Source organism: Carassius carassius, chromosome 35 (genome assembly GCF_963082965.1).
Source record: "Carassius carassius chromosome 35, fCarCar2.1, whole genome shotgun sequence".
In the NCBI taxonomy this organism is placed as follows: Eukaryota; Metazoa; Chordata; class Actinopteri; order Cypriniformes; family Cyprinidae; genus Carassius; species Carassius carassius.
Window position 1 is genome coordinate 12,248,259 of NC_081789.1, and position 25,129 is coordinate 12,273,387.

The following is a 25,129-nucleotide window of genomic DNA, read 5'->3' on the forward strand; positions in this document are numbered from 1 at the left end:
CTGCCAGACATAAAACGGGCAAAAAAGAAAAGATAAAAGGGAATGTATTTGTTTTCCAGATGTTTCTGTGAAAGCACGTTTAGGTAGAAAATATTAATATCACATCACAGGTGATTATATTCTTGCGCTTGGATCTGTGAGGTTCTTTGATGTGTTGTATTTATGTTACAGTATAACTTACATATAGTGTCATTACAGACAGGTGGGTGTACTTCTGCTTTTTAGGACACTTTACTCTTCAGCGGCAACCAGATTTCTATGTTTAAATACTAATGTATGCATAGCATTTATTTAGAAATGGAAACTTGAGTTATGGGGAAATGCACTCTCGTCATTTCTAAAGTTGGAAATTGTATCACCATTCATCCATTCATTCATTGGAGAACCATTCATCCGACATGTAGTGACCTGCGCTTGAACTTTGAGTCTAGAAAACATTAACTCTTAAATGATGCATTTAAAGTAAGAATTTAAAGAGAGAGAAAAAAAAAAACTTTTGAAGTGTTACTCATTGGTGTAAACATTTACAATGTTTACAGTTGGGCAGTACTGAGAGACAGTTCGCCTCAAAAATATGTTTCTGCTATTTTTAACACTCTAGATGTAAACACAGTTTAGCTACTAGAATAATGTCCAAGTTATTCTTTTCATTATAACAAAAGTGAATGGCTGTATGGCTGTTATGCTTCAACAAAGTCAAAAAAAGTGCACTGGTACTAAAGGAAAAATATTGCATTAATTAGTCTATTGGTGTCTTTATAGAGCCATTTTTCATTGTATTTATCAACCATTTGTTATAAAAGTAAGTGTTTTATATTAACATTTTATCTTAGCATTGCTATCAATTTCACTGAGCAGACATTGAATTGTTTAACACTGAGGGATGTGACTGACTGGAGGTGACAGGATTTGGGTCTTCATCACCACTTTAGTGCAACTTTGAGTTGACATGGTGCTCTTCAACCAAAACCAGCAGGATTAAAACCCACTGGGGTGGAATGTGATAAAGAAGTGCCTGATCACACACACACAAACTGGCATTAATCTGCACCCCGCTGTGCTGGAATGGGGAGGCAATGTCATGGTGAGCCCATGTGTGTGTGTGTATGTTTGTGTAAGGAATGCAGCAAAAATCAACCCAGCTGCTGATCTAATCCCACAAAACCCATTGTCATATATGAATAAATATAAAACCAAACACCAAGCATTTTTAACATAATACCATATGCAGTTCACTGGCATTCAGATACTCCAAACCAAACAAGCTAATCTACTTAATACCCTAAATTCACATAAAACCTCTGCAAACAAAACATTATGTACAATTTTTACTCACACCCACTCCACGTGGATACTTCAACATCTCACTTAATATAATCATAATGACAAATATCAATGTTTACATTTAAAACAAAATATCCATCCAATATTCGTCAGAATATTAAGACTTTTCAACTTACGGCTAAAATCACAAAGAAGACAAAACAATGTGTCACTTCGCTAGAAGGTCTAAAACCTTGAGCAGGGCAGAAAAATAACATTTCTTCAGCAATAAGAATAAAAGGAGAGCAAATAGAGAAGTATTTTGCTTCTGATTTGCTTCACAAGACATCTCAACACAGTGTCAAACAGCGCTATTAAAAGCAAGTCTGCTATTATATGCCTGAGTTTTCCCAATCTCATGATTTGTAGTCATACTGTACGTAAACGTCATGTCATTTGTTTCTGTTTTCAAAACTTTTAAGCAGGGCTAAATATTCAATATTTGTAAATTAATCAGAATTTAAAAGCCAGCTTTTAATTTCTGTATTTTATTTGAAGTTGTTCTTCATAAACTATACATTTTGTACAAGGGGCGGGGGGTCAATTATTAATGATTTAATTGATTAGTTGTTGTGGGTCTATTCAGAATTAGATTTCTTTTAAAGAAAAATCAAAGAACATTTTTTTTTTAATCTCCTGAGTTAATGAACATTTTCCTCCTAGAATTTATTCATTCAAATAATGAAAACATAAGATGTTTGATAAACGAATATCAAAAGTGTCCAAACATCAGATTTGGACAAAAAGGGAAAAGTGCAGTTTTTGGGTATCCACCTTTGGATATCGATTACTTACTGGGTTGTGTGACTTGTTGCTGGGTTATGGTTGCGGAGGACCCTTTAGGTGGACTGATTCTGCTCCTTGGTTGGCCCATCTCCTCCTCTTCCTTTATATTAGTGTTTTGCGGGCTTTGTGAATGTGTCGTTCCATTGACCGGAGGCCTCTGGCCAGGCATAATGCCCTCACTTCCTGTCCGCATAACTTTCTCCCCCATGCTGTGCATTCTGGGTCGGCCAGCAGGTGTATCCCGACGAGGCGAGGGGAGCTTGGAGCCAGGACCCACCGAGGATGGGCGAGCAAGTCGTGAAGGTTTAGACATAGCGTAGAAATGCTGGGTAAACTCGAGTGAATCCAATCAAGTCAGTTCATCAGTCACTCACTTGGTATTCCATTTGAGTTGTCCAATTAAATCACACTAGTAGAATATCCAAAACTGTGTTCCACAGGTGTCCAAATGCCGCCTGGATTTCCACCGTATTCCACAGAGAACTAATTGTCCTCTTCCTCCTTCTATCTCATCTCTCTTCCTTCCTGTCCCTCTGTGTCTTTACTCACTGAACGAGTCCAGACGAGTGCAGGTAGAAGAACCAGACGGAGGAACGAGGGGGAAGGGGTTAATCACCACCTTTCCAAACGGAGCCTCCAGCGTTCCCAAGTGTATGCGTGTGTGCCTCGGGATGACTGACAAGGGGACAAACGGAGATAAGCAGACTGTTCCCATGTATCAGCGCATTCCAACACAGTCTCAATCTCTCTCTCGTTCTGCCCTCCGAAACTCCAACTCTCCTTCTCTCGCTCCCCCCACGTTCTCTTGCATCTCGTCTAGATGCTCTCAGTTTGGAAACGCAGAAAAAGTCTCAATGCTTGAGAGTAAAAAGGGAAAAGAATGAAAAGGGAGGAGAAAAGGTCTTCTGTTGCTGTCACAGCCGTGTATACTGTATACTCTCTCTCTCTCCACTGCTCTTTCAGTCTCCAGGCTAGAAGACCATTGCTGCGGTGCGTGCTGTAGAAAATTACACACATATACACACATACACGTGCTTGGATATTTCTGGAGAATTACAAAGCGGCAGAAAGGAACGCGGGATTACACTAGCATAGCTGGTACTTGAGCTCTGCAGTTGGTGTGTGTTTGTGTGTGTATCAAAGTAAGGCATGTTGGAAGCTTTACTTTGGGCTCAAAAGGGTTTGAAATGAAGGAAAAATCCTGTTTGCTGTTCTCAAAACAAGCACGAACACACTTGAAATAAGTTTACACAACTAAATAGCAAAAAAGAGTGACAGAATAACTTGCATTTCATTATGACAATAAAATATATAAGGCATTTCAATATATATTATTTTTTATCGTCATTTTGTTTTAAAAAATTATTCCTAAAACTTTTAAATACTAAAACAAAATGATTATCTTTAGGTTTTAATAAATTTAAAGTCCGTGAGAGTGTTTTTATTCTCATTATTTAGTCTCTAATTAAATCTCACATATGCTGAGCTTGTAAAAAAAAAAAGTCTTATTCATCTCTCTTTACGGCTCGGATTTTCTTAAAAAAAAAAAAATAGTTTGGCGCATAACATTATGCATGTCTTAGTCTCAAAGAATGACTGTCAAGAGTAGTTTTTACCCGGAAAAAAAAATCTGATGCATCTCAATTTATCATGAACAATAAATGTTATTTACCATAAAAACACACACTATATATTCTGAGTATGAGTCAGAAAGGTTTTGAATGGATAACCTACTAACCCCAAAGCCTGTGCCTCTCTCCACCGCTTCTGTGATTCCATTTCACAGGAAAGCCTGGATCAAACCATCCAGCGGCGGGATATTTACCTTTGGATTTCATACCCAGGGAGTTTGGAGGGGAACAAAGTCCCAAAGGAGCAGATTTGGCTGCCACACAATCCATAAAAACATACAGTACATACACATCTAGACAAGAGATTTGAATGTAGAATATTCCACCACTGGATTAAACCCCCACTGACATGGCTTCAAACCATTTCACCATCTGGACAAACCATACATCAATCATTTCAACATGAGGAAGTGATCATATTCGTTCATATCTATGTAGCTGGTGTGTTGGTGGAGTGAGAACTGACTTATTTCAGAAGCAACAAACAGATATATTAAAAATGTTATATATATATATATATATATATATATATATATATATAAATGCAGGGAAAACCATACTAGCACATCATGGCAGACTTTTGACCTACATTTCTTCTCTTCTAAATACTAATGACCTTTGACCATACTAACACAAAACATACAGGCCATTTTACAAATTCAAACCTGGAAAATGCAGATGTTATATTTGTGGTATGCATGTGTGCCTCAGTCAGTGAGTGTGCATATTCATTGCATGTGTTTTGGGGTAATTTAAAAGCCCTCTAATAATAAGCTATATATTTGGCAGCTTCGTTGCTCCACCCTGTAAGAACTCCATCCACTGTTATAGTTCAATGTAAGCTATATTTAACCCTCTAAATAATATACGACCTATGAGACTGCGATGAGATTTCTCGTTCATTTTACCCTGGTGTTTTAAATTAGAATAATTTCTGATAATAAGTTCTTAACAATAAGTATTATTCATGAAAAAAGCAAAATGCAACTGTGTATAAATTATATATAATTTATTATTATTTAGGTTACATTTTATTTTAAGGTGTCCTTATTACAATGTAGTTATACATTTATGAAGTAATATTAATTAACTAAATGTACTTATTATATGTTTTGGGTTAGGATTAGGGTTATTTGCATGTAATTATGCATAATTAATTGTTATTATAATAGTAAATCTATCTAACGTGTAAGAAGGATACCTTAAAGGGTAAGTTCACCCAAAAATCTAAATTATGTCATTAATAACTCACCCTCATTGTTCGCGAACCGGATATCACTAAACTGCATTGTTTTGAAATCTCACAACAGACCCAGAAGAGAAGTAAATGCTGAATAAAGTCGTAGTTTTTGCTATTTTTCGAATGTGTGTGTTTTGCTCCCTGTTACCAAGTTTCTCACCTCAAGTTGATTGTTAATTTGATTCCAGGTGTGTCTCCTTAGTACCTTGTTATCCTGTGTTTAAAAGCCCCAGTCCATTCAGTCAGTGTTTGTCGGGTCTACTTGTTGTGTTCGTGTGTTCCTGCTCCACTGTGGATTATCCCGTGTTTTCTGGATTAAAGACTATTGTTTGTAATTCACATTTCTCTCTCGTTTCTTCTATAACAGATCATGACAAAAGACCCGACCGAAACAGTAACTTCCATGTCTACCTTCTGTCTTAGCTTTTCATTTTTCTCAGTGCTTTTGTTTCCGTAGTGTTTCCCTAATGGATTCCCTCCCTTGCCCCGAATTCAGCCTCTTCCTTCTGGAGCAGGGGGAAAAATCGCTTGAGGGTCATACCAGACTGTTTCTTGCTATTGCCCATCTCACCACCTACCTCCACATGCTCTGCACATTCTATGACACCAGCCTCAACACTGCGTGCAGAGCGCCGTCGTCTGAAGATGGCCCTCGAGCGGAATTCACCGCCTTTGTGAAGTGGACACTGATGAGAAATGGATCTCCGTTCCCCATCGGTTCCCAGGAGTATATCGCCAGTGCCACCCCTGACCCAGAGCCCAGCCCACCATCTTCCCGATGCATGGAGAGCATGCCCAAGCCCACCACTAACAGAGAGCAAGACTGTCACTGTGACTGACGAGCCATCACCGCATGGAGCAACAGTGCTGAAGATCGCTGCAGAGCCAGAGCCACTGATGACGTCAGTCAAGGTGTGTGAGCCAGCAACAACTCCTGCCATGAGGGAGAAAGTGCCTGCTCCTAGAAAGTGCCCTTCAGTGCTGGAGTTTTCCTTGACTCTGCCTCCTGCCTCTGAGGCCTGGACTCCGCCTCGACCCATTGACTTGTCGGCTCCACTATGGTTCCTAGCTCCATCCTATCCGCCATGGCCTGGCAGTCCTCTAGCTCCACCGGGCTCCCTCGTTCCTCCGGCTCCGCCTTGGTCTGGCGTCAACCATCCTGTACCTTGGGACTCCATTCCTCTGACTTTGCCTTAACCCTTCGTCACTCTGGCTCCGTCAGGCTCCTTTATCCACTCGGCTCCACCTCAGTCTTTTGTCACTCCTGCTCCACCACATTCTCCTTAATCCACATCTTCACATTGGTCGCCGGCTCCATCGGCTCCACCTAGGACCTCCAGATCCTCCCCATTGCCCTGGCTTATCAGCTCTCCATCTTGGGGTCCTCCACCACCTGCTCTGCCGCCATTGGTTGGCCCCCAGGATTTAGCGGCCATTCTTCCTCTATGGCTCCTCCCTCTGTCGGCTCCACCATGGGACATCATTGTGGCTGGGCTGCTCCAAGTCCCATCTGTCTCCTCCCTGGCTGAGGGTGAGCTGGGTATGGCACCACAGAAGTGCCAAAAAGAAGGGGAGAGGGCTACAGCCCCCGAATCCAGTCCAGAGTGCCCTCCAGTGCCCGCTCTTAGAAAGTGCCCTCCAGTGCCCGCTCCTAGAAAGCGTCCACAAGTGCCCACTCCTCCAGAGCGCAATCCTGTTCCTGAGCTCAGCCTAGAGGGTGCTCTTGATTCAGAGTTTAGCCCCAAATGCCTGGAGGCTCATGAATACCCACCCTCCCACCTGCTCCGCCACCATTGGTTGGACCCCTGGATTCAGCGGCCATTCCTCCTCTATGGCTCCTCCCTCCATCGGCTCCACCGTGGGCCATCATTATGGCTCGGCTGATTGTTAATTTGATTCAAGAAGTGTTTCCATATACCCTCGTTATCATGTGTTTAAAAGCCCCAGTCCATTCAATTAGTGTTTGTCGGGTCTAGTCGTTGTGTTCATGTGTTCCTGCCATTTCCATTGTGGATAATCCCATTTTTCCTGGTTTAAAGACTATTGTTTGTACTCCATGTTTCTCTCTCGTTCCTCCTAGCACAGATCGTGACATATTTTTACATATATTTTAACTACATTATATGATTTATTTTATGTTAATTTATTTATTTGAATATTTAATATTATTCAAAGTTGCATTAAAAAACACATATTAATTAATTTTGTGTAAATCATTCAATAAATCAATTTGTAAGTTCATTGTCCCACTGAACTGAACAAAAGGTTTTGCATACAGTTCGGTAGTTTTGGTAAGTGGATCTGAGTAAATTTGATTCTTAGAGAGTGGTGATCTCATTCAATCTCATTGTCCTTAGTTACTAAACAATCCAGAGAAAACAGAGAGTGTGTATTAGGTAAAACATCTCAATAGTTTCCCAGAAGCACACAGATACATCATTATATCTTGAGTTTCTCATACCTGACTATCAGCAGGATGAATCATTGCTGTCGCGACATGAAAAGGGATGGTGTGTGTGTGTTTTCATGCCCCCAGGGGCCAGTTTTTTCAAGCACATTGAGATTTTCATGAGCCAGAACTGATTTCACCACAAGACGCGCACAGCTCCTCAAGTTTTTCCTGTTGATGTAATCACAGACTATCATGGGAGTCTCACTGTGTCTTTGAAAGGGGTCGGCTGGGTAATAGTACACATTACTGTACCAATATTAATTTTACTCATAAAAATGTATGGATATTTAAATATAATTACCGGTTTTCACTAAGGCAAATGTCACTATTTCTCTCTACTTCTATCATTTAACCTGACTAAGTGTATTGTTTAGTAACAGTAATTCTAGTCAACGTATATGATTAAATCATTTACAACTTGTGACCCTAAAATAGACCATTTAACCTTTTTACACTTCACACCTCCTCTACTCATCACCTCATCTCCTCAGAGACACATACTACGTTGTTCTTTCTCCAGATCTCTATAATGATTATTCCTGAATCGCAGCTCTTTTATTAACACCATCTCGGTTTTTGAAACAGGAGACAAGCTCACCTGAGGTAAAAAATGACTCTTGAACATTTATGAACACTGAAGTGATTCTGGACTAATTACTGTATCTTGCCATCAAGTATAAAGTTCAGACATGTCTCACTCCTACAGTCACCATCACACAGTTCTGCTAATTAACTTAAGTGAATAAATGTCTGAGATCCTCCGTGGTAACTTTCAAGTAGTCAAAAGGCTCATAAAGAGTTTAACCAACAGACGTACAATTATACCTGACATTCCTCAGTAATGAGCTGGAGATTGCACATCAGACCAATATAAAGATATACAGACACTGAAATTCCAGATAATATGGAGGAGGAAGAGAACAATTAACTGCCTAAGCCATATCAAAATTTTAAGTTGAAAATAGTGAACGCCTTAGCCAAAAACAACTGTGATGACTGTCCTTCAATAAAGTAATGAAGACAGATAATAAGAAAACATGTCTACAAAAAAAAAGACGTGTTAATTCATTCAGACAGATGGAAGAATGTACATGTCTGAAAGTATAATATAAATTGACATATACATGTACTAAAAAAAAACCTTTGTGGTCTAAACTGTACTCTGAACCATAAAAAATGTCTTTTTAGGTAACACTTTAGTATAGGGACCTATTCTATTAATTAATTGGTTAACTTAACAACTACCTTACTAACTAAATAAGCATCTAATTAGGAGATTATTGAGGTCAAAAGTCATAGTTAAAGGCTTGTTAAAAGTGAGAATTGGACATTTAAATGAAGCGTGACCACTTCTTTAACAGATACTGTAGATGGAAGATCAGAAAACTTTATAACATTTACTTTTACATTTAATCATTTAGCAGACGCTTTTATCCAAAGCGACTTACAAATGAGAACAACAGAAGCAATCAGACCAACGAGAGAACAACAACAGTATACAAGTGCCATGACAAGTCTCAGTTAGTCTAGCACAGAACACATAGCCAGGTTTTTTTTTTTCAGGAATATGATAGAGAAGAAAAGAAAAGATAAGTGCTAGTATTAGTTGGTTAAGTGCTGCCGAAAAACATGAGTCTTAAGCTGTTTTTTGAAAATGAATAAAGAATTGAGATTGGGAAGTCATTCCATTATAAGTGTAATAAACTCATATAGACATGTAATTACATGTAGTATCATATCAAAACTTTCAAAGGACATTGAAAGATGGTATTGTAGGGTTGTTTTTAATTAAAAAAAAAAAAAAAATATATATATATATATATATATATATATATATATATATAAAATATGATAAAAATGCTTACAGGAAATAAAAAACACAAAAGCCTGCAACAGTGTACGACAGCAAAATGATTTGCTGAGTTTCCTGACCTCTGTGTCTCTGGGGCCCCCATGTGGCCTGACCATTAAACTCCATCTCCATCTGGTACACTGGAATGAACTGAAGCTAATTAACATTTGCTCTGGATTTTATCAGCATTCTGAGTCATTTTGGGGTGTTTAGAATTCTCTCGCCATTATCAACAAGCATTTCTTTCCACAGGTGTAGCTGAAAAACCTCCCTCGCTGTGTTACAAAAAAGTAGAAATATCTCACTGTCTTGACATCCGTCCAAGACCTAGTTTTACAAGCAGGAGAGCCAACACACTCCACTGAGCAAATGTGAAGTATCTATCTTTCGTGATTTTACTGAACAGGCCACATTCATTGATTGCATTTTTTAATACTGCTAGGAGAATTACAATTACAAAAGACCCCAATTTGTACATCCACATGCCTATTCCTTCTGTTCTCCAATAAACATTTTTGCCATTTGTTAACTCCTTGCTTCAGTAAGACCAATGCACCATAAGTTAGCAAAGCTAGAAGAGTAATGGTGGAGGAACTCTTGAAGGGGATGTAAATAAGAGACAGTGACAGCAGCCTTATGGGCTTATTGATTTCAGCTCAGCACTCTGTGCCAGGCTAATACAGGTCTGAGAGATGAGCACAGAACCGTTACAGAGCTGCCAAACAAACCAACAGAAGCATTCCAGACAGAATAAAAATCTCAGTCTAAATCAAATGTGCCATTTTTATATTCAAATCAAATCAATGCTTTTGAAACTAATACTACTGTCGCTTAGATGCATTTAAGATTTTGTACCTTTATGTACATCAAACACTATTATATTGGTATTGCATGCAACATTGAGAAAATGGATAGGAGATTACGTTCTACGTTCTATGAAGTGGATTCATTTAAAATGGTGAATGTGATTTCTGAGCATGAAATCAAGCGCTCTTGTGTAAGACTAATTATGCTGCTTTTCTAAAGGAGAGACATAGAGAATCTGAGCAGAAATAACATTTGAGAAGAAAATGCTGTATTTGCAATAGCTGAAATGTGTATTCAGCTTTTCAGTGGGCTTCTGTTCAGTGAGGTGATTGTCGTCTAGCATAGCTAGACTTTTTAATATATGCATTCTGTCCAAGATCTGCTCTGACTGACATCTATATGCTGCCATTCAAAAGTCTGATGTCGGTTAAGTTTTTAAATGTTTTTAAAAAGACGTGACAATTATTTGAAATTACAGTAAAAAGAGTGATACTGTAAAATAGTTTTCTATTTTAAAATTGTAATTTATTCCTGCGATGGCAAAGCTGAATTTTCAGCATCTTTACTCCAGTCTTCAGTGTCACATGATCCTTCAGATAAGACTCCAATATGCTGATTTGCTGCTTGTTGTGCTCGGGTCTCAGGGGCCGAGGGCTGTTGTGAACGAGAGGCTGAGGCAATTGGATCCATGTGCAAAGCTTTATTGTAACACACCAGAAGACACTTTAGAGCTGACATGCAACACAAGCAGACAAAACCAAAGGGCAATCCAAACTCGTAGTCAGAAGTGAGCAGATGTCAGGGCAGGCAGAGTAACGTTCGTAAATGTCCAGGAAAACAGGCTAAAGTCAAAACCAGGGAAACGGGAATCTTAGAAATAATGCTCGGAACTGTCTGCAGGAATAACACTGGCAAAACAAGACTTCGCAACTAAACAATAAGAAGAACAGTCCAGATATAGGTGAGCTGAAGATGTCCAGGTGATGGTAATGAGAGATGATAAGGTGACTGGAATGATGGGAAGTGCAGTTCCTAGAATTCGGGAGATAGTGATCTGATGATTCCAGAGGGAGGCAGCACGGAGCGCTCCGTGACACTGCTCAAGAAACATTTCTTATTATTATTGATGTTGAAAACTGCCATGAAATATTTTTGTGGAAACCGATTTACATTTTTTCAAGATTCTTTGATGACTAAAATGTTTAAAACTACAGAATTTATTTTAAATATAAATATTTTGTACTTGTACTGACCCCAAACTTTTGAATGGCATATCTTTTTTTTCCTTTCTTTTTTTTGCATTATAACTATCTCAGTGCACAATACTGAGTAAAAATTTATTTCTTCTTCCCCTTTTCAACAAATAAATAAATCAATCGAAAAGGTAGTCTTGTGACAATTGTTACAATTAATTAATTAATAAATAAAAACTATATACATAAATATACAAAACAGACATTCTATTTACTCAAAAATATTTCAAATCACATACTTCTAGATGGTCATATGCCTGCCAAGCAACTGCCATTGATATTAATGGGAATCCTATAAGATGGTATCAAAGCCATCTTGGAGAAAGTTCCAGACATTTTTGTCAGATATATTAATCAAATGGTCCTTAAATTACCCACAGCTGTGCCCTCTGGGCACCGGACACTAACTTGAATGCCTCTGTTGTTAGTTCTACACTACACTTTTTAGTTCATGTTCATCTTCGCTGTCTCTTTGTCTTTCTCTCTTCTCTTTCCCCTGAAGGAACACAGGCTATTTTTCTTGGCCCTTTCAGCACACAGCTGGGTTATATTAATATGTAATTATTTCACACTGTCCAAACCATCAGAATGGATTTTAAAAGGTCACTGCAGTGAGTGTGAGGGCTGCTATAAAAGTCAGGGTCAGTAAGGCATGCACCTAGAATCAAATAAAGGGACACAGAGTCATCGTTTTCAACTTTCTGCCTTCTATTTAATGTATGTTATATAAACTGAACTTATTCAGGCCTAACCTGGTCGCAAAATTGAATCTTGAGTGCAGAATTTTGAATTAGTAGACTGCAGAGGTGGAAAGTAACGAATTACATTTACTCGCGTTACTGTAATTGAGTAGCTTTTTTGTGTACTAATACTTTTTAAAGTAATTTTTTAAATCTGTAATTTTACTTTTACTTAAGTATATTTAGTTTAAAGTATTGTACTTCGCTACATTTAAAACACATTAATTACTGAGTAAAAAAAAAAAAAAAAAAAAACGCTCCCTGGAAACTACGTCAGTAAATAATGGGCAGGAGGGCAAACTGGCGCTAAAATCACAAGAAAGATGCAGACGGACAAAACAGGCGTTAGTGGTGCAGACACCGCTGAAAACGAAACCCCGTCATATTCTGAAGTTGAACTCGAAGGAAATGAAGTGAACCCCTGGCCATATGTATGCTCTATTATGCAGTGTAAGCTGTACTTGCCTAGGAAGACCAAACTAGCAGCTTATAAAATCTCGACAAGACATCAACCCTTCACAAGAATGTAGAGGTAAGCTAAATAATTGCATCGTTGCATTGGTGGTTAAAATGAAGCTTTGACATTTTAGCAAGAGGTTTTGCACAAATTAGCCAAAAAGACAGTGGTGAGGAGTGTGCTATATATATCGTCTGCGATAATATCATATTTTTTGTTTTAATGATGTGTGCGTGCATTTATAGTGCGTTCTTTCACTGTGTGATTCAGTCTCCTAAAATGCATTTAGAATGATCACAAAATTGAAGATATAGGGGCAGAAAATTCACATATTTATATAATTTCATATATTAAATCAAAATCACACAAAGAATGCCGTCTTTTCCTCCAAAAATCATCATGAATATATACATACATATATATAACAGTTCAGTAAACAAGTTAATTAAGAGACTTGCGTTTTAGACACCATATTGCCTTTTTTTAGCTCTATTTCTACAACAGAAAATAATTCCAAACACAGCCACCAAAGCACAGTTTTGCCCCTCTGAGCAACGTGACAAAAAAAAATTCAATGTGCACATTGAAAATGCATTCCGAGCCTATCACGTGTCCGCCCCCCTCGCGCCATGTCAATCACTGCGTGAACAAGGCGGGGCTTGCAGAAGGTCAAGAGACTCAAATCTCAAGAAGAGGATTCAAGTGAGAGAACATGGACAAGACAGTTGGCCCGTGTACGTTTTGATCATCTCGGTTTATGGCTTCAATATTTCATTCGCACTTGTGGGCGGGGCTGAAACGCTGCTTTCATCTGATTGGTCGAATCGCTCCACCTTCAACTCGGTCTTTTCATTCTTTCAGGCAGAATAAGAGTCAGTGCGAGTGTGACATTGTAATAATGTCTGAAATCACCGCTCACTGTTAATTAGCATAATATTTGAATCAGATGTAGCTGGGCACATAATTCGTGCTGCTGAGACCTGCAAATTATTTCTAGGTTGCAGTATTGTATGAATATTGTCCCACTGATGAATACAGTGCAAATAGTTCTGTCTCTTTGGAAAAAAGTGAAGTGGAAATAAAAATCAATAATAGACTGAACAGTTCCATGTCTGTAACACTCTAGCTCATCTTTTAAGTCATAAGGCACTAGGTATGTGTGTGTGACATTAATAAATAATTGTAAAAATTAATATTGTTACATTTCTGAAATAAAAATAGTAAAATTAGCTCTATGCTGCTCAGTGCTCCTGTAGCCTACCCCAGAGCGCCCTCTCGCGGCTGTAGACGGTAATGTTTTCTCTTGGTTCTGAATAAATGCAACTTAATAGTCCAATGCGACTTATATATGTTTTTTTCCTCGTCATGACGTATTTTTGGACTGATGCAACTTATACCGAAAAATACGGGTAACATTATTATTATTATTTATTATGAAAGTAACTGACACAGACTAGAACTTTAATGTTTCACTAAATTCAGCTCAGATCTTCAGACTCGTCTGACTCGTGTTGCTGTATGACTGGCCAGACTTACCTTCCCAAAAAATCCTATTTAATTTTATTTCATAAATTTAATTACATTTATTTCCACTTCACTGTTATCCAAGGAGACAGAACTATTTGCACTGTTTTTATCAGTGGGACAATATTTATACAATACTATAACCTAGAAATAATTTAACGGGGTCTCTTGCAAGTCGCAGCAGCACGAATTATGTGGCCAGCATCATCTGATTCAAATATTATGCTAATTAAAAGTGAGCGGTGGTTTTAGACATTACAGTGCTTCACTCGCACTGACTCTTATTCTGCCTGAAAGAATGAAAAGACCGGGCTGGAACTGAAGCGATTCGACCAATCAGATGAAAGCAGCGTTTCAGCGCCGCCCACAAGTGCGAATGTAATATTGAAGCCATAAACCGAGATGATCAAAACGTACACGGGCCAACTGTCTTGTCCATGTTCTCTCATTTGAATCCTCTTCTTGAGATTTGAGTCTCTTGATCTTCTGCAAGCCCCGCCTTGTTCACGCAGTGATTGACATGGCGCGAGGGGGGCGGACACGTGATCGGCTCGGAATGCATTTTCAATGTGCACATTGAATTTTGCTACATTCATTGCGGGACACTGAATGAAAATGCAATCGTAAGTGTCTTGACTGTGTGTGTTAATGCATTTAAGAAAAATAGCATTTAAATGATAATTTTGCCACAGTTTTTGCTTGAACATGTTAGACATATCTAATCATTTCTGTAATACATTTTCATTTTAATTTTGCAACTTATAAACCGTTAAAATTAGTATTCATTTTACATATTAAAACTGGTGTATGAAATGCCAAATGAAAATTATGTAATTTAATTTTCATTTTGCACCAAACTTTGCACAAATGTATTGGAAAATGTAAATGTAAATACAGAAATGCATTGCCATTTTACATATTGCATTGTCATTTTGCATATTACATTGCAAATTGAATATCGCTACTCATGTGCTTCCATACATACTGGCCATTTTAATTTCACATTTAAAGAATCTTTTGATTTTTTTTTTTTTAATAATTAATTTCTTATCATTTCAAATGAGTATTCAACATTTTATGTCTTGTATATCAAAACATTATTCATGCATTTGTAACTGCAGGTTAAATGCATTCTTGTCCTGCACTAAACAGTGTAATACATCTAAATGCCACTTCCAATGAATCTTCTGCATTTCCTCTGCATTAAAAGATGAGCTTGTTGATACTGATTTGCCTGGTAACAGCCCAAATGTTTTATTATTCTAAATAACTGATTCCTTTAATTAAAAACAACTAGTTTGAGATTAATAGACCTATCCCAGGGGTGTCAGACTCAGTTCCTGGAGGGCCATAGCCCTGCAGAGTTTAGTTCTAACCCTGCTCCAGCACACATATCATGTAGGTTTCAAATAAACCTAAATGATTAGATTAGCTGGATCAGGTGTGTTTAATTAGGGTTATATCTAAACTGTGCAGGACTGTGGCCCTCCAGGAACTGAGTTTGACACCCTTGGCCTGTCCCATTTTTGACTCCCTCCCACTGTTAAAATTTTACTAAGTAATTTTTACTCTGAGTAAATTTTAAATGAGCTACTTTTTACTTTTACTTGAGTAGATTTTTAGACTGGTACTTTAACTTGTACTTAAGTAAAATTTCATTAATGTAATGGTACTTTTACTTGAGTAGATTGAGTAGAATATTACATATAAAATAATGTAGTATAAAATAAAATAGCATATTTCTACTTTTAGCATACATTTAGGAGTACATGTTTAAGGTATTTTAAAGTATATATTAGTGAATGTAATATTTTCAGACACTTAATTGCATGTTAATTATGATTAAATGAAAATGTATTATGGTTTTTATATTAAATCCAGATAGCTGAAGATTAGAGTGATTTTGACTCACTAAATAGGACTTGAAAATCTGTATATGTAATTACACAATTTCTTCTTCTGTCTGTGCAGTGTACTGCTGAATGTACTGACAAGCATTTCTATTGAAACTTGTATGTCATGTATTTACATGCATTTGTAATTAATCATTTGAAATGAAGTTAAAATATATGAAGCATACAACATTTAAATGTAATATCAAATAACACATTACAGATAAAATTATAATCAGGTAAATTACACATGCTTTAGGAAGTTGTGATGATACTGTACTTCTTTAAATCATGAGAAAAGATTATTAAAACATAATGATTTAAAAGTACTTATAAAAAAACATTTGGTAACACTTTATTTTAAGGTCCAACCCTCGCTATTAACAAACCATTAACTACAACTTTTGCCTCAATAAACTCCTAAATTGCTGCTTATTAATAGTTAGTAAGGTGGTTGTTAAGTTTAGGTATTTGGTAGGGTTAGGAATGTAGAATATGGACATGAAGAACATGTGCTTTTAAGTACTAAGCAGCCAGTATGTTAATAATAGGCATGCTAATAAACAACTGGTTGATAGTGATAATTGGTTTTAAATTGGAATTATTAGAAAACTGTGCTTAAATTTGTTAAAAAACAGTCATAAATGTGTACTCTTTAAGCATGCCTAAGTAGCCTTTTATTTAATTAATATTATATTACGTGCATTATAAGTGCACATTCAATACAATTTCACAACTGGAAATAATAATTAATATTTTAAATGAAAACAAACGGTTAAATAGTATGGCTTATTATCATGCTTTTTTTGCAGCCTTATGAGGTTGTTCTTCAAAAAGGCAGGGTAATTTGTGTTAAACATGCTCGAACTACCCTGACAGCCACATGTTTTGCTGTATTACTAAGAGGAAGAACAAAAAACATCCTGAGGGCATGGCATTAACAGCAGATATAGACAGGTACACTGGTGACGCCCATACCTCAGCTGACAGAGTAAAGCAACAATCACTCACAATCTCACTTAGCAAATACAATTATTTTAACTATCCAAGTGAAACTGACTGTAATGAATTGAACCTTCCTAGTCATCGGGAAGAAGGAGGCGGGAACCGGCGGACAATCAAATAACACTTTAATAATCACAAAATAAACAAAACAGCGCACCAGCCCCTCACGGACGACTGGTGCGCACAAAATAAAACCAAAACCTAAAATAATGCCCAGGCCTGGTCCTCTCTCGTCCTTCACTGTCGTCGCTCCAGTTTTATATCCTTCCATCTCCTACGTGGGACTCGAGACTTGAGTGGGTCGCAGGTGTCACTGATTTCCCTTGTTCCCACATCCCTCAGCCCCGCCCCACTTGCCACATACCCCCATCGCCCCTCGCAGGCCGGGGGGTACCCTCGAGACTGCGCTCTATCCCCCCCCCCACCGCCCTCCGGGGGGGACTGCTCACGGGGACCTGCGGGAACCTGGGGGTAGGACAGACGAGGCGAGAGAAAAGGAGATGGAAGGAGGAGCGACAGAGACAAGAGAGGGGAGAGAGAGAAAAAAAAAATTCCGGTTCCCAGACGTACTGCTGCTCGGCCCTCCACCGGCTGGGCGATCTCCTCCGCGGTGCCTGGCGGTGGCACTGGACGGCCCTCGGCGGACAGCACGACACCCCTCCGCCGCCCGGTGGACGGCGACGGCTCCTCCGGATTTGGGCAGCCGGCAGGAGTCCCCCGTTCCCTGCTCCTCCGGATACCTTCACGGAGGCAGCAGGCTCCGGCCCCCTGGCGAACGGCGCCGACTCCTCCGCTCCCTCACCGACGGCAGCCGCCCCTCCATATCGTGGATGGTCGGCAGCGAGCTCGCCCGTCCCCGGCAACTCGCTCCAGCCCACCGCCTCGAGCGTCCATGGCGGCATCCTCCTCGCCTGCTCTGTGGCACACCAGATTCACCACCCAATCATTGCTGGCCTCCCTCCTTGTTCCCACGTCCCTCGGCCCCGCCCCACTCGCCACACTGACTTTGTTTTTAAATTCATGTAGCTTCATTCTGAAATTGAACACATTATAGTTCAACAGCATGTGGACAAAAAACAAAAACGAAATAGCTTATAATTACACTCCCATGATCCTCTGCTTTAGCATATTCTCACTGAAAAACAGGAAGGGGTGACGTTTCACATCATGGTGCTAATTGAATACCAAATTAATTAATGATCGCTGGAGCATTCACCGTCTTACTCTCAGTCAGCCCTGCTCTCAAAAAAGCTTCATTAGTCACTGGTAATTAGGCAAGCATATTGAATGTCTCACTATGTTATAATACAAAAGGGATGAAGCAGCTATATCCTCATTATATAACAACCAGTCAGGCAGTGGTGGTGAGCCTCTGTCCAATCTGCAAGGCCAGAGCTTGAATATGCATGAATATGCAAATGTCTATGTTAGGGATTTGTGATCATGGAGTGGAAGTACCAGGCAGACAGAGAGAACCCAAGATAGGTGGAGAGACAGACTGGCTGATTTAGTAATTAATCCAAAAATAAACATAAAAGCCGAAGTCAAAATATTAATAAATACTAGAAAAGTATATAAACAATACTAAAATAAGGGCATGATGGTATATAACAGGGATTGTCAAACCCTTTAAGGCCAAGGTAATATGTTATATTATATTATATTATATATAATAATGTGACTTTCCGCGACATGAGCGTGACAGAATAACTGACCAAAAGAGAAAGTAAAGTGCTGTAATCCACCCTTTTTACTTTTCCCATTTTTCCCATCTTTTTGTTTTATGGATTATGCCGCTTTCATTTACTTTTTTTGTCATCTTGCCATCAGCTGCCCCTATGATGACGAGACATTAAAGTCTCTGTTCTGGATTGGGACAAATTTCCATTACCCCTTTGACCTCCAAGACACCGTGGGACTGAGCTGGAGGGAAGTTATCATCAGGTGGAGCGTCCAACCCCGATCAAGAACAAAACCCGACCCAGAGCCCAGCCAAGCATCACCCCGCTGTGTGGAGCTGCCCAAACCAGAGCCCACCTCGGTCATTGAGCCATCGCCATCAGGAGCAACAGAGCTGATAAACGCCCTGGAGCCAGAGCCCCAAAAGTCTGACCTAGCGAAAAAGCCGACAGCAAAAGTAACGGTGGAAATAATTGTGAAGGTTGTGGGGGCAAAGGAAAGCCCCATCCACTGCACCACCGCTGAGGGTGAAATCGAACTGGACTTTGGGAAGTTGATAGATAGCGATATGGACATATATGCAGACATGCCTCTGCCCACCATCTGTGCGGTGGGATCACCGCAGATCTGCCAGTCTCCATCAGCGTCGTGGCTGGGGGATCCCTTGTCTCCGCCTACAGTCTCCAAGTCGCTGACCATACGCCACCTCAGGACTCCACCCCTCCGGGTACACATCATCACTCTGGATCTGTCAGGTTCCTCCTTCCCTCAGGCTCCATCTTGGTTCTCTGTCGCTCCGGCTCCACCAAGGTGTTCCGGATCCCCACCTTCTCCTCGGGTGCCGGAGCCATTTGCTCTGCCTTGGCCTTCCGGCTCGTCCCTCCGTATGTTTCTCCTTGGATCCTTCTGTATCCTCCGTGTCTTCTCCCACCGTCACAGCCACCCTGGTCGTCTGCCTGCCCTCCTGCCAGTCCTTCTCCTAGTCCTTGTCACCCTCCAAAACCCCCATCCCTTCCTCTTTGTGAGGCGCAAGGTCGTGCCATCCATGGACAGGGGTTATACAGTGCAGGTGCTGACAAGAGTTTGAAAAGCCCTGGTATATAACATCTACCATGCTTTGGATTCAACTGTCAGATAATTTATCATCGTGATTCATCTCTAATCTTAAGCATCCTTTGTTTGTTATAAAAGAAATCACACATGTTTCAGATTGGACCTATGCTTTAGTTTGAGGTTAAAGGGTCACAAAGCTCAGCCAACTTGTCTCTCAACCCAAGACTGGATGGCATGTCATGTGTGTCTACACATGTTTCTGCCTTTGCTCTGACATAAACACAACCAGCCTGACCTCCATGGGGACATGTGTGTCAGCTGCCCTCTGTTAGAGACTTTCATGTGCCATATTCACACAAACATTCCTTGTTGAACCCATGAAAAGCCACTAGGAATGATTATACATCTGGCCATATAGGAACTAAATTAACTGCTGAAATCTCACAGAAGGGAATAGCGAGAGAGGGAGGGAGGGAGAAAGAGAAAAGTGTGTTAAAGAAAATAAAGAGATGGAGGACAGGGTGAAAAGAAAGAGAGAGTGAAGGAGGCAGCAGGTGAAATACACTGTTGGCCTCTTTCCCAAACTGAAGCATTGAATTAACCATCACTTCATTAGATCCTCATCAAATTCCTCATTTCGACATCAAAGACTTCCCTCGTTCTCCACCACATCACATCCACAATCCTCAGGACAATGGACTGCCCAAATCTGAGCAAAAAGGTCCTGAGAAAAAGTCATAAAACTCATACTCAATACATTAGAATGTCTCTCAAAGTCATGAAGAATTTCTAGAAATATATTTTTTGCCAATGGGGAGATTAAAGTTGCCACCATCATTTTTAAAGATTTTATAGACTGCTACATGTCTTCCTCAAGTATAACACAGGTGACAAACCATAAGAATGTCCTTCATCCCAAAAATCTTACTTATTTAAACTATATACAGTGTGTGTATATATATATATATATATATATATATATATATATATATATGTAGTATGACCCTCTTTCTTCTGATGTAGAATATAAAAGAAGATATTTTGAGAGATGTCTTACTGATATCGACTTCCATTTTTACTATTGATATTTTGTTTTATTTTATACATTTTGCAGCTTTAACAATAACAATGTTTAGGGGTGTAAGTAGCAGTGATGCGCGGGTCAATGTATAAACAACGCGCACCCGACCAATGTTTTCAACTAACTCGCCCGCAACTCGGACCGCAAAAACAGAAAAAGAAAATATTCTACCCGACCCGCTTCCTGACCCACATTTTTTTAAAGTAGTAAATGCGTCGCCCCTTTATATTATTTTAATTACTTAAATAGGCTTTAGCCTACAGGATAATAAGCGTTATGACCGCACACATAAGGCTTGCCACAAAGAACCAGTTAAAGTAATGATTGTGAATGTGTTTAAATTAGCAAGGACTCATTTAATTGTTTAGTAATAAACTGGTGTTTTCTGTGTCGCTGCAAAGATGAAGTTGACGATGCGGACTCGCCATGAACGCCAGGGAGAAATGCACATTTCATATGGATTACATAATCAGAGAGTAGCCTATTTATTTTGGTTTGAATATTTTCGTTTAAAAGTAGACATTTCAAGCGTTCTGTAATATATTGCCTATATTTCTTTTTAAACCCACCGACTAAAAGATTAAGACACTACCTGTCCCAAAATATCACCCAAAGTTTCTACTGCTTTTTCCTTAGCTATTTCAGAATCTGGAAAAATGACTGGGGCTAACTTACTGCAGTCGGTAGAGCGATATGAATGTGTGTGATGTATGGCATGATAAATGCTCGTCACTTCTGCTGCCCAAACTTTGTCAGCCTGTGGGTCATTTGGTTTATTATAAAATGATTGCACTGATTTGCATGTTTCTTGATGATGCGTTTTTTTCTGTGGTACTCACATGCACCATGTCGCTTCACGTCGTATTCTCCACCATGTCCCACAGAAAAACTGCTTTTGCATAAAATGCAAAAAGCTCTCTCTGCTTCGCCATGTACACGTCTTAACCAAGAGTATGTTGCGGTCCATTCGCTATTAAAAGTGCATCTTCTCTTTTTCGTGGCCACACTGGCCATGGCTGCTTAACCTGACCGAACAATGCGCGCGCTCCAATTTGAAATTGTTGAGGAGGCGTTCGTGCACCAGTCAACAGTTTGATTGACGTACAACTCAGCCTATCGACTGACGCTTTTATTGCTCTCCTCTGAACTATTGGACATAAGTTAACAGTACGCCTATGGACGTATCCGTGTATTTATTAGGCAGGGTCGAATGAAAAAGTGGGATAGATGCTCAATTTGAATGAGGCGGGACAAAGGGTAAAATTGCTGTACAGTGCAACAAAGCGGGACAGGTGGTCACTCTATTTGCGCCAGTTATTCAGCCAATAAAGTGTAGGCCTATGTATTTCAAAATTGTGTCTAGTACTATATAAATTACAAAGGTATTTCAAAAGACCCGACCGACCGCAACCCGAATATCATTAAAAATATTGATGGATGACTCGTAACTGCGGGTAACCGCGGGTGACCGCCGCAGCATAAATGCGAAATTCAGACATAAATGCCATTTTGGTGCTCTTTGATGTGGCAAGAAAGATCAGTGTACAGTATAAAACATCATAGTTCAAATGGCGGCGCTGAGTGCGAGTGACCGTGATCATCCCGTGAAACCATATTGTGATGTCAAAACTGAGGTACGTACCGAACCATCATGTTTGTGTACTGTTACACCCTTACTAATGTTATTTTTTATGTCATGTCATTAAAGTGAACTACACTGACACTGAGCTGAAATAAAAAAGTGTGACCAAATACTCTAAGGGCCCGATTTACTAAACAGAACAAATTTGTGTGAAAGTGCAATCCCATGGGAGTGGAAAGTTCTGCTGGTCATCTACTGACAATTTGCAAATTAAAAAAAAACACAGACGCAGCCAGCAAATTGCAGTGAGCCAAGAGCAGAGCAAAATAGCATAGGATTGCAAACAAGCAGAGCTGATTATATCAGGTGTGTGTGCAAAATGGATTAAGATATGCTTTTTGTAGCGTTTAATAATGGTGCAAATATCAGTAAACTGACTAACGCAAACTTTAGTAATTTACCTTGCTTATTTAAATACTCTCCTTGGCATCTGAAACTCCTCTAAATGCACATAAGTGAAAGTGACATGTGGCCAAGTATGGTGACCCATACTCGGAATTCGTGCTCTGAATTTAACCCATCCAAAGCAGACACACAGCAGTGAACACACACACACCGTGAACACACACCCAGAGCAGTGGACAGCTATTTATGCTGCGGCGCCCGGGGAGCAGTTGGGGGTTCAGTGCCTTGCTCAAGGGTACTTCAGTCGTGGTATTGAGGGTGGAGAGAGTGCTGTACATTCACTCCCCACATCTACAATTCCTGCTGACCCAAGATTAGAACTCGCAAACTTTGGATTACAAGTCCGATTCTCTAACCATTTGGCCACGACTTCCCCATAAACATGCAATAAGATCAGCAGCAAAAATAACTGTGCCTTTTCATTGTTAATATTTCACTACATGTCTGACAGTAGTGTAAATATGACCGTGTTTCAATGGCAAAAGAGGGTTTGCACTGACTCAAGCTTTTGGTAAATATGGCCCTAAAAGAGACATCTAAAAGAGTTAAAGCAAGATTCACCCAAGCAGACTGACACAATTTGGTGTATGTTTTGTTCAAAGAAATGTTATCCCTTTATAAATGATAGTTTAGTGTGAACTGCAAATGGAACAAACACCCCATAAGAATCTGGACAACTGAAAAAAAAAGCCAGTGCACATTTGGGGTAAAAAAAAAAAAACAGGCCCTGAATAAAAATGTAGAAAATATCGTATTTTATCTTGTATGACTTGATGTTTCTATCATTTTCAGCGAGAACGTCTCAGGTTGCGCATGTAACCATGGTTCCCCAAGAGGGAACGAGATGTTGCACCCCCTAGGGAGCACATTGGGGAATGCCACCAGCATGACCGTTGACTGAAGCATGTATGAAACAATGTCAATCCCATTGGTAAACATGGTCCATGACATCATAGACGGGGAGTCGGGAAGTATAAAAGGGCACCTGCTGAATATGTTACCAGCTTAATTGTCTGAAGGAGATGTAAACAGGCAGGCTGAAGGCATGGCGAGGGGGCGCAGCTTCTTGTTCCTTCTCGGGGAACAATGGTTACATGCGTAACCCAAAATGTTTTCCTTCTAGGGAACTCAACATTGCGCCCACTAGGGCTGTCAACGAATATTCTAAATTCGAATATGTATTCGAATAGTTTTAAAAAAACGAATTTCGAAGGTGAAAATTAATATTCGAATAAAAAAAAAAATGTGGAAAAAAAGGTCCCGCGGTAGTAGAGGCGTGGTTGTGTCCCTGAGGGTTCAGGGACAGGTCACAGCCTCACAGGAGTCGCACTGTCTGGCACAGCATCACTGCTGAAAGTTGACGCGTCTTCATGGAAGATGCCAGCAAGTGCAGAGCCCAACTCGACCGCAGCAGAGAAAGTGAGGTAAAATTGTTGACCCGCGAGATAAAGTTGTATGCAAGCTATTTAAGATACAGTTAGCATACCATTCGACAGCTAGCAACATGAGGTCACATCTCAAAAATGTGCACCCAAATGAGCATGGCATAATGTGTGGAACTCCAGCTAAACAGTCACGTCTTGACACTTAACGTTACTTTGCATCGCCCGCCACAAGCTCTTTGTCTGCAACACGACAAGAGGCCATAACGGATAAAATAATTTCATTCATTTTTAAGGACATGAGACCGATCAGTATCGCGGATGGGGCAGGCTTCAGGGAGTTCTGTCAAGAAATGCATCCGAGGTTTGATTATTTATCGTTTCATGTCAAGGAAAAGTTCCATGTTTACCACAGCACAGCTCGCTCGGAGCATTCAATGTCAGTTCTATAAGCTGTAAAACTTCAATTAATATTAAAAATATTTGTTTCAATTACTGAATGAAGCCTGCTATATTTGGGACAACAGTCGCGACCTTAAATTGCTTGCACAAAAATGTGTTTGTTCATTTAAACCATTATGCGCAGAGAACGTGAGGGTGAGAGAGCGTGAGGTCTGCAGTCTTGGCCATTAGTTGATTTCCTTGTTTTTGTGTAGGTAATAAGTTGTCATATTGTCATATATGTTTAAACTTAAATAGACTATCTATACAATTACTTATGTCTCTTTGTATTATTTTTGCCTGTTATTGACGTAATGCGCGTCATTGACAACATGCGCAACCAGATGTTCGAATAGTTCGAATATTCGTGTATTTTTTAGAGGGAATATTCGAACGTCAATTTTGAGCAATTTTGACAGCCCTAGCGCCCACCTAGAGGGCACATTGAGGAACAAAATCCAACCATGCCATGCCGAGGGGCAT

The 25,129-nt window shown here is 39.6% G+C and overlaps 1 protein-coding gene across 8 annotated transcripts in view; it reads right to left on the bottom strand.

Annotated features, from left to right (window-relative positions):
* Positions 1-25,129, bottom strand: part of si:ch211-285f17.1 (sickle tail protein homolog) — a 137,431-nt gene that overhangs the window by 87,655 nt on the left and 24,647 nt on the right. For 2 of the 8 annotated variants that reach the window (XM_059524442.1, XM_059524439.1), the window contains exon 1: positions 2,119-2,935. The exons of 1 other annotated variant lie outside the window; for it this stretch is intronic. In XM_059524442.1, coding sequence (XP_059380425.1) covers positions 2,119-2,422 — 304 coding nt within the window. In that variant the 5' untranslated portion in view covers positions 2,423-2,935. Of the gene's footprint in view, positions 1-2,118; positions 2,936-25,129 lie in introns of those variants that run through there. 5 more of the 8 variants (XM_059524441.1, XM_059524440.1, XM_059524447.1 and 2 more) reach the window with 5 other exon arrangements.